The sequence below is a fragment of the Terrapene carolina genome, unplaced genomic scaffold (assembly GCF_002925995.2).
Source record: "Terrapene carolina triunguis isolate 2854851 unplaced genomic scaffold, T_m_triunguis-2.0 Scaffold58, whole genome shotgun sequence".
NCBI lineage: Eukaryota > Metazoa > Chordata > Testudines > Emydidae > Terrapene > Terrapene triunguis.
The window spans coordinates 47,993,495-48,010,466 of NW_020664409.1; the positions used below are offsets into that span (position 1 = coordinate 47,993,495).

The following is a 16,972-nucleotide window of genomic DNA, read 5'->3' on the forward strand; positions in this document are numbered from 1 at the left end:
CCATATAAGTAGCAGTTACTTCCAATCAGAGATGAGGCCAAGTTGCAAAACCGAAATCTGAAGTTTGAACTTGCCAAAGATCAGGAAAGTTTGGATTCTGCTTTGGTGCCCATCTATTTTTATTTTTACTCTTTCCTCTTGTATCTCACTTAGTATTTTTAATGGCTTATTGAGAAGGATTTGATTTATACAACCTGGAACATTATGAGCTGTGCTTCATTGTTTATACCAGCTAGTCAAATGTTGACAACATATCTGGCATGCCCTGGCATCTCCTTGGATAATTATCAGTGCCAAGTGCTAATTGTAAATATCCATTTATTTCCCTCTCACTTTTTGTAACTAACCTGCTTTTCAAGGCTTGTTGCAAGTTAATGTTCCAAGCCTAGCTTGATCCCCTGCTCACTCATCCTCTCCTCAAAGGTAGATTTTTGTCAACAGCAACAGATTAGTACTGGTTGTACTTGCTTGCTTGCGTGCATGTTTTTGTGACCGCAAGCTTCTTGGAAAGTCAAGCACATGAAACCTTATAAGTCCTTATAGGTGGGAACCAAAGAAACTGGATCCCATTTAGTCAACTTATGGGGCGGGTTCTTCCACAGCCCTGGTCAAATCAACCGGCAGATTAAGGGCCAGAAAATACAGCCTAGGCAACGTCAGTATGGAGGTGGGAAAGGAGAGACCTTGCTCCATCCCGTCGTCAATCTGCAAAGCTCTTGAGCTCTATGTTAGAGAGATTTTTAAGGAATGGAGCTCCTGAGCGCTGCAGGAGTGAGGCTCTTTCATCACATTTCCTGTGAAGCCCAGGAACCCTTTCCAAGGGAGTTTCTCCATCTTCCCCTGTAAACTCTTGAGATCTTCAGGAAATAGGCTTTCCTATTCTCCTCTTTGCCTCCCTCCTTTATCTAACTTCTTCACCAGTGGACTTTCTGCACTGGACAAGAGAAGGCCTCTGTCCCTTTTCTCTCTCTTTCTTCTCTCCCGTCTCCTGTAGAGATACTGAACTCAACAGGAAAGAGTCTTCCTCCTAGAAGCCAAGCCCAGCATCGCTCTGTCACAGCACTCTCAACATGTGATTAGGCAAGTGGAGCTGTGGAAGGTGGTTCCTTTAGATAGAACTGTGTTTTATTGAGGATGGAACCAACTGTGTTTTTCTTTCCCTTATTTAAGGAGTGAGTAACCTAGTGGTCAAAGCCTCCATTATATAATATGCATTGGCTTTAGTGGGAGAAGAGTTTACTCAGCACCTTGCAGAATTGGGCATCTATTTGGGAATGGCTTCAAACCACAGAATAAATGATGCAAACTCTTCTTGTTCCTGTTCCACACAGCAATGAACAGCTCTCTCTTGTTCTCAACATCATTACAACTAGGGGACTGGGTGAAAGGATTCCTTCCTTCTATTTCCACCTCTGTCACTGACTTTTTTTTTTTTTAATCTTGGACAAGCCACTTAAAGTCTCTGCCTAAATTTACCCATTCTAAATTGCATATAGTAATAAAACACCTCTTCATAAGGAAATTGTGAGGATTCATTAATTAATGATTAAAGCACTTTGTGATCCTTGGAAGAAAGGTGCTGTGTAGTTGTAAAACAGTACTGTAATATAGTAAACATTTGTATAGGTTTCAGATTTAATCAAAAGTCCTGTGGCTCTCTTGTTTCACAGTCTCGTCTAAAGTCCACCTGATGATTTATTTTATTCTCAAAAGCTTCAGTTAGAGGAGGTTGAAATGTTTTGAATGAAAAGGATTTTTTTTTTCATGCAAAAATGGCCTTTCTTGGAAACAAAAAGTTTCACAAACCATTTACTCTTTAAAATGTTTTTGCAAAAAGGTTTATCACCTTTTTATTTAATTTATTTTAAAAGTTATCAAAGCTGTTATTAAAATGGCTATTGACATTTTTCATTTTCTTAAACCTGAGTTTTCAGTAAATGAGAGATAACTTAATGTGTTAGATCAGGGGTCGGCAACCTTTCAGAAGTGGTGTGCCGAGTCTTCATTTATTCACTCTAAATTAAGGTTTCACGTGCCAGTAATACATTTTAACATTTTTAGACGGTCTCTTTCTATAAATCTATAATATATAACTAAACTATTGTTGTATGTAAAATAAATAAGGTTTTTAAAATGTTTAAGAAGCTTCATTTAAAATTAAATTAAAATGCAGAGCCCTCCGGACCGGTGGCCAGGACCCCAGCAGTGTGAGTGCCACTGAAAATCAGCTCGCGTGCCGTATTCAGCATGCATGCCATAGGTTGCCTACCCCTGTGTTAGATTAAAAAACGTAATGAATTTTTTGAAAAAGCAACAGTCCACTTTGAACCATGTGAAATGAAAACAGCTTTGAAATCTTGCAACTTTCCATTTTTGCCCAGCTCTGTTATAAATCCAATACAATGTGTATTTTTGTGTATAGTGTCTTTCATGCAAAAGGACCAGGAAATAATCCACAGCCCTTTACACTCTGACCAGACAAATACAAATAATGAGCCTGATTCAGCCATCTGGTTGGATCCCTGTGGGTTGCTGCCTTCCCTAGATGTTTATCCAGGGAGAGCAATATAAACCCTCATATGGGGGGCCACAGTGCTGCTGCTGGTGAAAGGTACCTGAGAGATATTCTGAGTGCATTTCCTGGGAGCCCTGACCTTGCACCCTCTTTTTTGACTCAGTCCGGTTTGTGGGCTGCACCAGGTGACCCCAGACCCCTGCAGTTAGAAGTCCGGGTATGTTAGTTGTTATACCTGCACTCAATGCAGAAGTTCTGCCTTTGGCGGTTCCTAGCTTGACTTTCTCTAGCAGAATCCAGGAAACAAATTGTACCCAATGAACATAATTATGAATAGATAACAGGCTTGTCTTATTTCAAGATTCTGTGCCCAGTTTCAGGCCTCTTAATTTTAGAATTTCAAGCTCAAAAACAAATTTGAGAATTTCCATATTAGGTTGATCTTCATGGTTAATAGCAATATGTTTATGGCACCATAAGGAATTAATAGAGGTGCAGAAATAGAGACCCCATGGCGTGACTTCTCTTTCATATTACTTATATCTAGTGGTTCATATAATTGATTATTCCCGCTTTTCTTGTGTTAGGACAATGAAGATACTCTCTGTGAGTTACAAGTTCATGTTCAGCCAAATCGCTGTGCAATTCTGGAATCAGCCCGGAGTCCAGGGCACATGATTACATTCAGTCTTCAAGGCAAAGTAGCGGATGATACAGTAGGCTATGCAGGACTCTCGAAAGAATTTGTTGTGCATGTGAAGGTAAGGTTGGGGGAGAGAGATGAAGGAAACTAAACTGCAAATAGTTTATTCTTGTAAAGCCCACTGTACTTGAACACATCCCAGCAAACTGAAAGTTGAAAGAGTGATCTCCTCCCACTAGGTGGAGCTAAAGACTGCAACAACAGCTTAACAGGGAGACATCATGATGTAAACTCTGGGGAAGTCACAGATAGTCAAAAAACTTCCAAAACATGGCTGTACACACAACAGAGCTGGATGGAAAATTGTTTGCATAGAAGGAGAGAACAGCTTGCTAGTCGAAAGAACGCTTATGTGACTTGTGACAAAAATGTACTTGAGTCACTTACCACCTTATACATAGAAATGCGCCTGTAGTGGTTTAAAAAACACAATTCACATCTTCTGCTTAATTGCTAGTGTAAAGGTACAACTACTGCCAGATGATGGAGTGTATCAAGGTGAAAAATCAAAGGGGGTGGAGGAAGCCACGTAATTTACAAATGGATATTTTTATCTATCGATTTGTAGGGTGTGTTCCACAATGGTGCCATAATTCTGCTCACCACAAGTCTCTACCAGGCTCTCTGCCTCAGGCCTGATGGGAGCTGCAGTGGAGCAGGAAAGCAATCTGAAGAATCCTATTGGAAAGTGCATAAAATCAGCTCTGGAGTTTGCATGATTGAAAGTCTGAAAAACCAAAGAATGTATCTGAGGATCAAGGATGGCAAGTGTAATGGAACAGTAAGCAGTTCTTGTTCATATTTGCCTTTTAAAATGTTTAAGTAACTTGCCAATGCCAGAGAGAAGGAATAAAATCTTTAAAGTCAGTAAAATAATCAAACTGCATTACCCTCTGTTGTCTAAAATAGAGACATTTACATCTCCCATCAGCCATAAAACTTGCAGAACTGGGAAACTCTGCTTTGAAGACAGTTTAGCCTTTGCCTAAACCTTTACATGAATCAGAACTCTCTGTATCATGCATGATATTTCCCTTATTCGGATCACTATAGCTTTATTTCTGATCACAAAGGAATAAACAGGTCCAAACCTGAGGCTATCTTTATAGGATGGAACAGTTAGACAACTTAGCAGTATGGTAAAAACTTAAAAAACAAACTGAATTGACACAAATATTCAAGTTTTTATTTTAAAGTTCTCCAACTGCATATCACATTCAATTGTTGAACTCACATTTATATATTTCATTTTTTTTAGGGGACGAGTGATGTATACTGTCACTTTAAAATTGAGAAGAACTTAGAAAGTGGATCTGTGAGTCTAGAATCTGTGCTAAACAGCGGGATGTATGTTGGTCTCCAACCAGATGGCCAGACCAAGCCAGTTGTTAACACTGGAGAGAGAAACATTTTGTTCTACCCACGAGTCATCAAATGTATGCAACTTTGAATACTAAACAAGCCACTGAGTATTTTACATATTTATAGCTACACATGTAAATATTTATGACCACAAAGTTTAAGTATAAAAATATAGAGACCAGACTTGAAAATTTGCTCTTGAATGTTTTAGTACTTTAAATGAGAAACATATCCTACTTGCAGCTAATGCCTCCCATATACATTGGTAATTTTTGTACCTCATTTTACCAACTCAGGCGTTAAAAGGAAAACTCTTGGTTTTTTGCTGAATAAATGAAACTTTGAATATGTGGATGAAAACAATGGTCATAACATCTGGTTATGACAGCTCCCTGATTCTCTGCCCAACTCTAGTCACTGGTTAGAGCAGCCTGGGGGCAGCTCTACCGTGTGTCAGCTGGCACCAGTTCCCAAGAAACTGTTCTCCAGCTGAATACAACTTGAGTGTGCTCCAGCCATACCCCCTCTCTAACTTCAATATGCCCCTCACTGCTGGAGACTGCAAGAAATATGGCATAGGAGCCAGGTAGGCTGGTTGTATAGCTGGAGTGGACTCTCTCACTCTGGAAATCCCCAAAGTGTGAGTGGAGTGGAGTGGAAAATCTGCTCCACTGTCAGTGGTTGCTAATTATGCAAACCTGAGAGCTTTGTTTTTATACATTTCTGTGTTGCTTTAATCATGGCATCAAAGCATCTCCATAAAGCCTAATGAATTAAGTATCACAACATCCTTGTGTGGTAGGGGAAATATTATTATCCCTGTTTCGGTTTCTACAGATGGGGAACTTCCACACAGAAAGTCTGTCAGGAGTTAGACCCCAGATCTCTGAGTACTCTGCCCTAACCACAAAGCTGTACTTCCTCACAAATATCTGCCCCCTTCATTGAACTGTAGCTTTAACACACACTGTAGTTGTCTGCAGGCCAGTTCAAAAGAAAATAAGCACTTCTGCTCAACAGTCAGAAAGTGTGAACAGTACAAAGCACGTCTCATCATGAGTAAACTATGGAATAGATTTGAAAACATACATCTCTGCGTTTCAGTTGGAATGTCTACTGGTAGTGGCGATCTTGCTAAATATTGATAACATTTCTGTGATGCTGACAATCTGGAGTAAATGCCCAGAAATAGTTGATCAGTTTTTATCTTTTTTAACTAATGTCCCCTTTTTTATGAGGCAAAGAGGGAAAAGTTTAAAATAGATACACTTTTTACATGGACATTAGGATAAATGGGAACATGAAACCAGTCTTCAGGAACTAAAAGACATTAATTTGGGATTACCTTTTAAAATTAATACACAACTGCTGTACCTTATGGGCTGCATTAGACACAGACACATTGAGTGGGGGGTATTGGACTAAGTGGCAGTGCTTGAAGTCATGCTTGTCTAGGTCCCAGTGCCACCAGAGTCATTGTCATTATTATTATTATGAGGGAAGGGTGTTATGGGTTAGAGGTAGTCCTTCCTACCTCTTTAAGAATGGTATAAAAAGAGTTAGGCTGTACTCCCCCAGAGCAGCCTACATAGTACTGTCCCGTGGCCAGATAATAAAGCCACACCCATCTAAACATTCCCTCACTGGGCCAATCTGTTCTAACCACCTTGGCAGCGGAGAGCCGTAAATTAGCTTTCTGAAGTCTCCTGAGCAGGTGTACGAGAGGGTAAATAGCTCCCTGTAATTTCTCCCCCTCTAGTGCTCCCACATGGGGACAGACATAATTCAGACTGTGAATTTTTGGAATTTCATCTACTGATTCTTTTCTGACGTTGAATCATCGGGTAGATAACAAGAGCTACTAAACCTCTTTTTTCCCCACAGAGAAAGCAGTTTAATAGATTGATTAAAACTTTCCATGGTTCACTCTCCCAACCCCATCTCATGCAGAACTCCCGTATCTTGGAAGACTATGGAGTTTTAATTGCAGAGACAACCTTGTCTTCATATGAAATTTATAATCCCATCTAGAAAATGGGAATAGTTTCATAGAATTAAAATGGCCTTTTTCTAAATTCACATATCTTATGCTTTAATGATTATTCCTTTATGATGGGATTTTCAAAGGAGCTGGGGCCTGGATCCTTAAAGGTATTTAATTACCTAACTCCCATTGATTTCAATGGAAGTTAGGAGCCTAAATAGCTTTGAGGATCTGGGCCCAAGTAATTTAAGTTCCCAATTCCTATTGAATTAGGCAATTAACTTCCTTAAAGTCCTTTGCAAATCCCAGCCTTCATGTTTCCCTAAAAAGACCAGTTCTTGGTTCTGATGTGGTAGTTTAATGGGGTGACACATTATCCAATTTTCGTCACACTCAGGGGTTGTCTATGCAGACACTGAGTTTGCGGCTGGCTGGGTTGTAAATCTACCTTGCACTAGCCTGCTACTCATGAAGTGTCCATGTGGACCCTACTGTCATGCACTAAAAGTTCCATAGAGTGCTTTGATGTACCCCATAATGAAATATATGAGCCAGTTGATAAAGATTTATACCATTCAGAGCCCTTTTTTATTTTCCATTTGGCTTGCAGCTGATAGTCACTTGGCCAGTACTTGGCAGAAACCGGTACGGTCACAGCTTTTTATATCTTGTGGATGTTAGTTCAAAGATATTTCAGATAAAAAATGAAAGAGACCATAAAAATGATGAATTGACCATCAAGCTTTGACTATAAGTTGGGAACCCCAGATACAAGCAGTATAAACTCATCAAGAATACCTCAATCAGCAGTCAGAGACTGTATTATAGCACACAGTTTATATTATTATTTAAACAATTCCAAAGGTACACAGAAGCATTACAATCAAAGTAATCATAACCGTGGCATCACTGGAAGTTCAGTGTGTGCACCGTGCATGTGGTTGGGGGTGAAGGAGCAGAATATTTGAGTAACTATATACCACACAGACGAGAGAGAATAATTTTTCCTCCTAAACCCATGAAGAAAAGGGTTTTCAATGGAAAGCCTTAACTAAAGCAATGCTAACTGGTACTGCTATAATAAAACTAATCGCTACTCCATTTTAGACTCAGGTATGAAAGTTGGTTCCTAAAATACCTTGCTTCTTAATAAAAGAAGATAAAAGGACCTAATGCTTTTTTCAGAGCAGCCAAGATTTGTCTCTTTGCTATTTCATAGTTCAGAAATGGCCACTGGCAGTTTTGTTTGAAAGAGATTTCAAGCAATGGCCCCCTTTAAGCAAGAAAACATCAGTGGAGGGACTTAACCTCAAGAAAACAGCATCTGAACGAGTCATTTGATTCATACATCAATGTTAAATTGTTGCTTAGAATCGCAAAGCGGTGAATGGATTTTATTGGCATGCCATCTTTTTTTCTTTTTTCTTTTTTTTATGCCTGCTGCTAGCAATAAAAACCAATTACTTACATCTATGCAATGCACAGAGAAAAGATTTTGGTATATCTTGTACGTTTGTCTGACAATTGTAAGGTTTATTACTTGTGTTTGCCATTGAATACATGGGTAGCTTCTAAATAGGAGAAGCAAATGATTTTTTGGTAGTGTCACACTTTACATTTTGTTATTTTAGTTGGCAGGGAAAAGCCTATGGGAACATCTGCGACACCCAGCCAACCAAAGGGAGGGATCAGAGAATCTGAACACCAACCGGCAAAAGCCCAGAAGCCAGTGGCTCAGAGCCCATCAGCTTCTTCACCTGCAAGTAAGGAATAGTTTTCAAAAATCTATACTGCAGTACTGTGATTCTGTGTCTTTGTGATGGCCTACCCTAGGGATGACACCAAATGGCTTTTCTAGACTGTTGCAATGTACAGTGTGGATATGAACTGCTCTTTAACAGACTTGTTATCTGAAAAAGCAGTGAAGTTTATCATATTGGTTAGCCAATAGTCAGCATATAACTGATTTGACTAATTTCACTATGCTGGTTTTGAATACATTATTATAATATAGCCCAGCTCTTTTCCCTACTAATATATAACTGTGCTAATACAATGTAGGGCCCAATACAAAAGCCCATTGAGGTCAATGGAAGTCTTTCCATTTACTCTAGTGGGCTTTGGATGAGACACTAACTACCTTTAAAAATGTTTGGATATGGCTGCATCATATTGTTGTGTATAATTACTGGGGGAAGGGAGTAAGGATTCTTGACCCAATACATACTGGCCTCAGTACTCTGCTGCACCCAATATCCACTGGGTGTGGATGAGGAGTCCCTGTGCCCAGGATTGACTGGGTGAGGAGTTGTTAATGCTGATCTGATCCATGTCTGCTTGTGGCCCTCAAGGAGCCATCAATCAACTGGGCATTGCCCAAGCCTTCACCAATTCTCTCCACCCAGTAACCTGCTACACTGGGAGTGGCATAAAGGGATTAAGATCATATTGTTTGGGGCAGGGTTGGTTCTCTAGTGTGTGTTGTATAGTGCCTAGCAGATTGTGGACACTACCATAATATAAACAATAACAGCGATTCACCAGTGATACCAGTTACAGTGAGAAGTGTTTGAAATGGAAAACTCGGGTATTTTGGAATCTCTCTTTTTATTTTTTTTTAAAGTTTCAGTATTTCACCCCCACCGCTTCAATTTAAACCATTGTTTTTTTAAGAGATTAATAATCAAAACAAAACAAAACACCACCTGTATTTCTAACTAAATGGAAATGTCTGCTCTTCAACCACAAAGATTGCAGTTTGATAGTAATTCTTGCCCTGGTCCTAGGATTGCTATGGAACGAAATAAAATAAATAAACTTGCAGCAGCCGAGAACTCAGTTTGCAGGAGTTTCATGTTCTCTTCAAAGTCTATAAAGATGTCTGATTTAGCAGGACAAGGTCACGCAGCCCACGTGGGAGCCTTCTCTGAAGGGAGAATCTTGTTCTTATCTCGGTGGTGCAAAGTTCCCCTATTCAAGAAAGGGGTCAGGCGGGTGGGGTGGAGTAGGGGAACAGACCTCTGCTTTGTATGGTCCACCTATATTTCAGATCCATGTGTGGGAGGTAGGTTGGGCCATGGGGGGGCAGGATGGAGAATCCACAGTTATGCAATTCTTCCATCCTTCCTCTACCTCTGTGGAGGGGACACGCTGGGGTTGTAGAGCCTCTAGTGATGTGCACTATTTTGCTGGACAGCTTCCCCCCACCCCCACCAGATAATAAATTGAGGATCCCTAATTGTCAAACTAGGGCCCTTAAATTGAGTTGCCCAATTCTGCTTTTGATTGACGTTGGTGGAATTTAGGTACCGTTTTGCCTATATAAACAAAATGCCAAATTTTAGCATGCTAATTTACAGGGGACGCAGAAACCGGGAGCAATATGTTTTATACCAGAGGAGACTTTAAATGCAGTGCAAGATTAGGATTGCACCAAACTCTCCTGGTTTAACTAAAATCAGTGCAGACTATTATTTCTAATTATTGCTAATTATTTGTGGATAGCACAGACATCTTTGTGGCAGCATCACTCCTGTTTTCATTTCAGAACACTTATTTCAGTTTCGGATCCCTTAGACTTCACCTGGTATTGCACTATTGTGTCGCACCAAAAGCCTTCTGCGTGTGTCATAGATTGTCAGAAAATGGTTCAGTATGTTGAATCTAAAATCTAGGGCAACAACACATACGCCATTAAACATATTTTCAACAAAGCAGAATGATTTTAGGGTTTGATGCCCAGGATCATTTTCCAGAGGAGATATTTACCCTAAAAATGGTTCAGGTAAAGTCTCTATAATACTTTGTAGGGAGTATTTATGAGCAGTAATAACTATGGGGTCCTTTTTGTGTCTATGCAAACTAAATGGAAATACAAAAGTTGACTGTGTCTTTCAAAGAAAATGTTTCTTTTATGAAGAATATTTTCCTATGAAGTATTTTAACAGGTGACTGGATTTTCACAGTTTTTTTTTCGGGGGGGGGGGGGGGGGGGAATCATTGAAGGTTGAAAGATTTTTAATCCACATTGACCTAACACACTGATTGTGTTTTTAAATCCCCAAGTTAGTATTCACAGAAGGGTGGCAATTGATTCTGTAAGTAGATGTTTAGTATACGTCCCCAGCTATACCCCTAACATTCACTGTTAGAACATCTACAGTAACTCTTTAAGTTGTTCAGACCATCTCTCTGACAATGCAAGTCTATGCCCAATTATATATTCATTGGTGGCCTCTGGACAGTAAAGTTTTCCCTGTGAGATCACAGGAATCCTGTGAGATCTCACAAGTGTGGGAATTGATGTGGGAATTTTGATCTTCATCATTCACCATTGTGTTTCTGAAATCATGTTAAAAATTCCTGTGGTGGAAACATAAATATGTGCAACAATGAAAGAGGGGGCTAAATGGCCACTATCAGAGACAGTGGCATAACTAGGAGTGGAAATTTGGGTGGCCCTCGACTTCCGACACTGTGCTAGCTCAGCTTCTCACCTGATGCTACAGCCTCTTCCCAGCCCTGGTGCCCCCAGACACAGGGCTTCACCTGCCGAGCTGAGCATGCGCATGGGTCGGCGCAGAAAACAGCAAGGCAGAGCTGCCAGAGCGTAGCTTTCTCAAGGGCGGGCGCGCAGCTCCAGCCTCAATTTCAGGTGCCCAAGTGATGCTCTGGGCCGCTGTGGCAGCACTACACCCCTGCTCAGATTTGGGTGGGCCTGGATGCTAAGTGGGTGGGCTGTGGCCCACCAGGTCCACCTGTGGCTACGCCCTTGATCAGAGAGCTGCATAACCAGCTGCAACCCCTGGCCAAGTGACTATCAGCTGCGCGCCAAATGGCTGAAAATCCCATAAAAACAGCATTTCTTATGACATTATTTATTATTTCTACAGTGCCATAACTTGGTTGGCACCTTACAGACAACTACTAATATACAACACAAGCAAGCAAACAAACAAAAAAGAAGCAGACATTGCTCGAAATAGCTTACAATCTCTGGGCCAAATTCAGCAGTCCTCTCTAGGGCGATACTCTGATTTATTTGCATAAGGATCCCAGAATTTGGCCTTTGGTTGTCTTAGGCCTTGGTTCTGTATCAAATTCCTTAGGCATCGGTGGGACTCCCCACAGGTGCAAGGGTCTGTATTAGTGGATCCCAATGCAGAGTCAGGTCTTTAGTTACCTGAATCATTTGGTTTAAATGTGAGATTTAATGTGTTAAAGGAAAACCCTTTTCTTTATATATTTCAGAAGTTAAATATATTTTGGATCCAACTAGATCATACATTTGATAAAATTGACTATATAACTTTCCTTGATTACCACTGCTTTTCATAAAACAGCTACCAATACAATAAAAGTGATATCTGAGGAACTTACTAAGAAAAATCAGGACTGTGTTAAATTGATCCATCTTCTTTTTAGTTACCCACTTTGTTTCACAGACATTTCAAGTTAATGTGGAATTTTTTTTGCTTATATACACTTAATAAGAAACAAATCCAAAAGAGTCAAAGTCTTGTCTTTCACTAAGTACTCTTGTTAATACTAACAGAAATATACAATGAGATGAGTTATGGCTGGCATTTCAAACTTAAGTGTCATGTATAATACTTTATTTTCATTTTCTTCTTCTGCTTAACAAACAAAAAGGAAATTGTCCTTGGTATAAAAAACAATATACCCAGATATCAAGAGGTACTATAGTTTTTAATCAATGTGGAACCTAAAGAGAGTTTTATGTTGGTGGGAACTCTCTTAGGGCTGGCCTTCACTACCGCAATAAATCAATCTAACGTATGCAACTTCAGTTACGTGAATAACATAACTGAAGTCGACGTAGTTAGATCCACTTACCATGGTGGCTACACTGCACTGTGTCGACAGGAGAGCATCTCCTGTTGTCTTCCCTTATGCTTCTCGTGGAGGTGGAGTACATAAATCAATGGAAGAGTGCTCTCCCATCAATTTAGCATGTCTTCACCAGACCCACTAAATCGACTTTCACTGCAATCAGTGCCGATCTACCAGTAAGTGTAGACATGCCCTTAGAGAACATATTCTTCAGCTATTTATGTTTTCTATCTTATTGTTCCAGTAGTGGATTGCACTATATTATTGGTGATGTATTTATGCAGATAGAATGTTTATCAGCCTTTTCTTTTACTGCAGTATCTTCCCCTTGGGCCAGAACAGTTAGCTATAGATTGCAAACTCTTCAGAGCAGGGACGGTGTCTTCCTATGTAAGTGGACAGCACTTAGCTGACAGCACTACCCCATGAAGGAATAATATTTCAGACATATGACTGTTGCTAATCCATTTGAATTAGAAATACTCAAAATTATGTTCCTCCCTGCTGAGACTCCATTCATTCATGCTTCACTTCCAGGTTTGTCATTTGAGATTTGCAAGTACATCTTTATCCTCAACACTGGGTGAAAGATCAGTGGAGGCAATCATTGAAGTGAATTTATCTCTCTTCCAAAATTAAATTTGGTCAGGCCATCAGCTTGTGAAATTTACTTGTAATAAGTTGTGTTCTTCTCTAGTGACTAATCCACATAGAGGCTAACAACCTACTATGCCTGAAAGCCAATAGGGTTACTTCTTTTAACTTAAATGGCAGAGGTCTGTGCTTTGGGGCTGATGATCTGTGGTATGTTATGCTCATTTTGTGACTTGTGAGTTAGAATCTGATCTTTAAACACAGTAAAAAGTTTAATTTTTTTTGAAGGGTAAAATTAAAAATGGGTGCTTGCGTGTATTTGAAGAACTACTGAGTTCAAAGCTGTTCTTCCATTTAATTTCCTCAGATAGTCACTTTTTTTAATTTGAAACTTAATTTGACTCTGCTTTCAGGCATTAATGATTCTGTCAAATTGAGTATTATGGCACCAATCCAGGAAATACTTAAGCATAAGCTTAACTTTAAGCACATGAGTGATCCTGTTGATACCAGTGCTGAATTATCCTAAATGCTGGAGGAAATGAAAAGTACTCCGCTTTATACAATTGTTTTAAAAAGATAGTGAGGGCCTTCACACCACAAAATTTTTTACTGTCATGGTCTTACCCCTCTAAAGAAGTAGGAACTAACTTATTCTAAAACAACAGAACCAGTATAGCATATGAGATGGCCTTGCACAGAAAGAGTTTCTGCACCCCACCTCCCCTGCTCTATTTGCAAGCAGTGCAGTAAAGTACATTATACAGGATCTCTTTTCAGTTTCATTTTGCTACCTTTGACAGCAACAGATCCTGAATGAGAAATTTCCTGAACACCTGTCTGTATAGCTGTTTGAGAAATATATGATTCAACTCACCCCATTTAGCTTGCACGTATTTTAAAGCAACAGACAGATATTTCAGTTTTACTTTATCGCTCTCCGTTTTTAAATTTCTGACTTCATCTTCTGATTGTGACAATGCGTTATTCCACAATGAAGCTAGGTAAAGAGATCTTAGAAGCTGGTGTTTCCATTGAATCATAGAACATTGTAGGGATGGGGAGGCTAGTACACATTTGAGATGCTTGGTCTTTTCCAGTTTGATTTTAGTAGTTCATCTTCAGCTAACCAGAACATTTTGGACTAGACAAGAAACCTAAATCAATCTTTTTAGGCTCCCTCACTTGCAGTGAAAAAATACAATCCTCTCTCTGTTATGTTTCCTTTATGTGCTGATGTTAGAACAGGGACTGTCAGTTTCATGTCAATTTTGATTTACCACTAATGTTCTGTATTTCACAGAGGAAATGAAAAATACCCAAGGTACCAAGTATCCCCTTCCTTCAGATGATGAATGGAAAGTGTCAGTGCTGACAGGAAATGGAGGAACTCAAGCAAATGTCACACTCTGGATATATGGAGACAAAGGAGTAGCTGGACCAATAACTCTTGGCAAGGACAACAGGGAGCAACTCTTTCTTCCCAGGCAGGAGGATGAATTTCAGGTAGCTAATGAAGGCTGGGAACATTATTTTACTGAATACCTTTCCAAAGATAATTCTCTCGTGATAGGGAAAATGTTTTGCATAAATAAATCTATATCTAATGTCTCTGAATTCTGCATTAAATCAGCTAAATATATATAGTATGTGGCAGAGGAAATACTCTTTTCTCTCAAGCAGGGAAAACTGCAGAAGTAAATTGCTTTCTTTAAGGCAATTAGTTTAGGCAGTTGGTTTGAAACTAGTCTTAGAAACCATCTACCTCTGCACAAATCATATCCACTGAAAGATGTGTATCATTTACAGGATCTTTAGAAATGAAATGCATTCTTGAATACACTGTTGTAATCATGGCTCAGAAATGAGTATGGCATGGTTGGCTCTGCTAAGAGTCATAACCTCGCTGTTTTCCAGCTAACTAATGCCCTAATAAAAGACTGAAATGTAAAAGGTTTATACATGGTATTAATAGATTGCAATAACATGCATGTTACATTGTCAGGATTTGATCCTGTTTATATCCTGCAATGAAAACAAAAGGAGTTTTGCCGTTGACTTTATTAATATAATTAGGATCCAGTTTGTAAAGGAGCTTACCTCCAGGTAGAATGGAAGGAAGAAATTGCTATTAACAAAGGGCTAAAGCTTCTCTTGGCTCTCACACAAAGCTTTTATAGGAGGGACATATCCTCTTTTGTTGTCTTCCAGCTGGAAGCCATGTGTAAATGAATTAACCAGAAATGATACTTCCCATCATGTACTAGAACTTGCTCTGTGTGCTTTTTCTATACTATTGTAGTTGTGACTCACACCAAGATCCTTATTGTCCATAATAATAATTAATAAGTACTTTGTACTAATATGGCTTAAGCATCGAGGCTATTAGCTGTGATGTTAGTTTTGGAAATATGTACAGTATATATTTCACAGAGCTACGACCCACTGGGAACTCCTTTCTCCTCACTAGTGAATAATTTATAACCAGTTTTGGGTAATAGCATGTCTGCAATATTAACTTCTCTCCCTGTCCATAGATTCCCTAAGATATGGACCAGTTGTCCTGCTATAAAATAGATATCCATTATAGCTGTGTCCTATGGATATTGATCTTGAAGAAAGAAGAATCTCTCCATCAGCACCATGGGCCGCTACACTCCACACACTGACGCTCTGGCTTTCAGGCCTGACATAAATATCAATTAAAACATTTCCCCTCATTAGCCTGCAGTAGACAAATCCATCAAAAGCTAGCTAATGAGTAAGAACTCTTTCAAAGTGACATTGTTTTGTACCTGTGGATCAGTGTGAGTATAGCAGTCGACTGAAATGGGGCCAGGAATGCAAGATTGGTTTTATTACTGATTCTCTTTACTGCTTGTGTGCTTGAGCCTGATGTGTTTTCACTCGCACTTTGCTAAAGCAGGAGACTTCACTTTTTCATTTTTAAAATGATAGACTTCCTCAGAGGTCTAGCCAGGAGTTCTAGGAAGAAAACTGCCTCAGACAGCATTACGGTAACCCAGGGCAATTTGAATCTCTTTCCTAAAGCTTCCCTATTGCCAAACTCATGCAGACAGCTATCAGAAAGTGGAAATACCCTTGCCTCTAGAAATAAAAGGAATCACATCCCTTACTCATGTAAGTAGACATTACCTGTTGAATCCCTTTTGAGGCTGCTCACATGAGAAAAGATTGCTTGGGCATATTATACCTAGTATACTAATGGACACACTTGGCTATACCCTTCTCTAATTATACCAAAGGGAATCCTTCTTTTGGCCAGACAAACAGGTGCTAAGTTTGTTCTAGGCGGACATCACTCCTTGCGTTTCCACAAAGCCAATACATTGCCTATTGACACTGACACAAAAGAGGGCAGGCAGACCGGCCAGCTGAACCATTAACCAAATGGAATGGATAAGAATAATCAGAATAGGCATAAAACATGACAGTAATACATATTCAGAGTTTCTGAATGAAAGGATAATATATCAAGTTGCTCCATTTCATACAACGACCGTCTACTTTCCAAGTAGGTAAACTATAACACCGGTAGTTTATTGACTCAGAACCAGACAATGACACCCTGACTCTAATATCATCATATCATGATCCTATTGACTCATGGAGTAAGGTACTATACAACGTAGGTGAGGGTATCAGGATCTGAGCCCAGAGAAGTAAATTACTGCTGAATCAAATGGAGAACCATTGGCGAGGATAATAACATCATCATCTTCCAAGTGTGGTGATAGATTTTGTTTTGTTAATACAATTAAAGTTTCCCTATCTTCCCACTGAGCTCAGTAAATAACTTGGAATCCTCCAACTCTCTCATCTATACCCTATGAGCTGCTCAACCTGTGGGAACATCAATGAAAACAGGAATTTGGGTTAACATTATGCTCTTAGCTCTTGTCTCAGACCTTCCCAGAGGTATTGAACACCGAGTGACAAG

General features: G+C 39.6%; 1 protein-coding gene across 1 annotated transcript in view; it reads left to right on the plus strand.

Annotated features, from left to right (window-relative positions):
- LOC112107192 (lipoxygenase homology domain-containing protein 1) overlaps positions 1-16,972 on the plus strand; it is a 198,931-nt gene that overhangs the window by 49,031 nt on the left and 132,928 nt on the right. Inside the window, exons 13-17 of the mRNA XM_026659537.2 lie at positions 3,103-3,276; positions 3,787-3,999; positions 4,477-4,654; positions 8,196-8,327; positions 14,315-14,517. Coding sequence (XP_026515322.2) covers positions 3,103-3,276; positions 3,787-3,999; positions 4,477-4,654; positions 8,196-8,327; positions 14,315-14,517 — 900 coding nt within the window. The remainder of the gene's footprint in view (positions 1-3,102; positions 3,277-3,786; positions 4,000-4,476; positions 4,655-8,195; positions 8,328-14,314; positions 14,518-16,972) is intronic.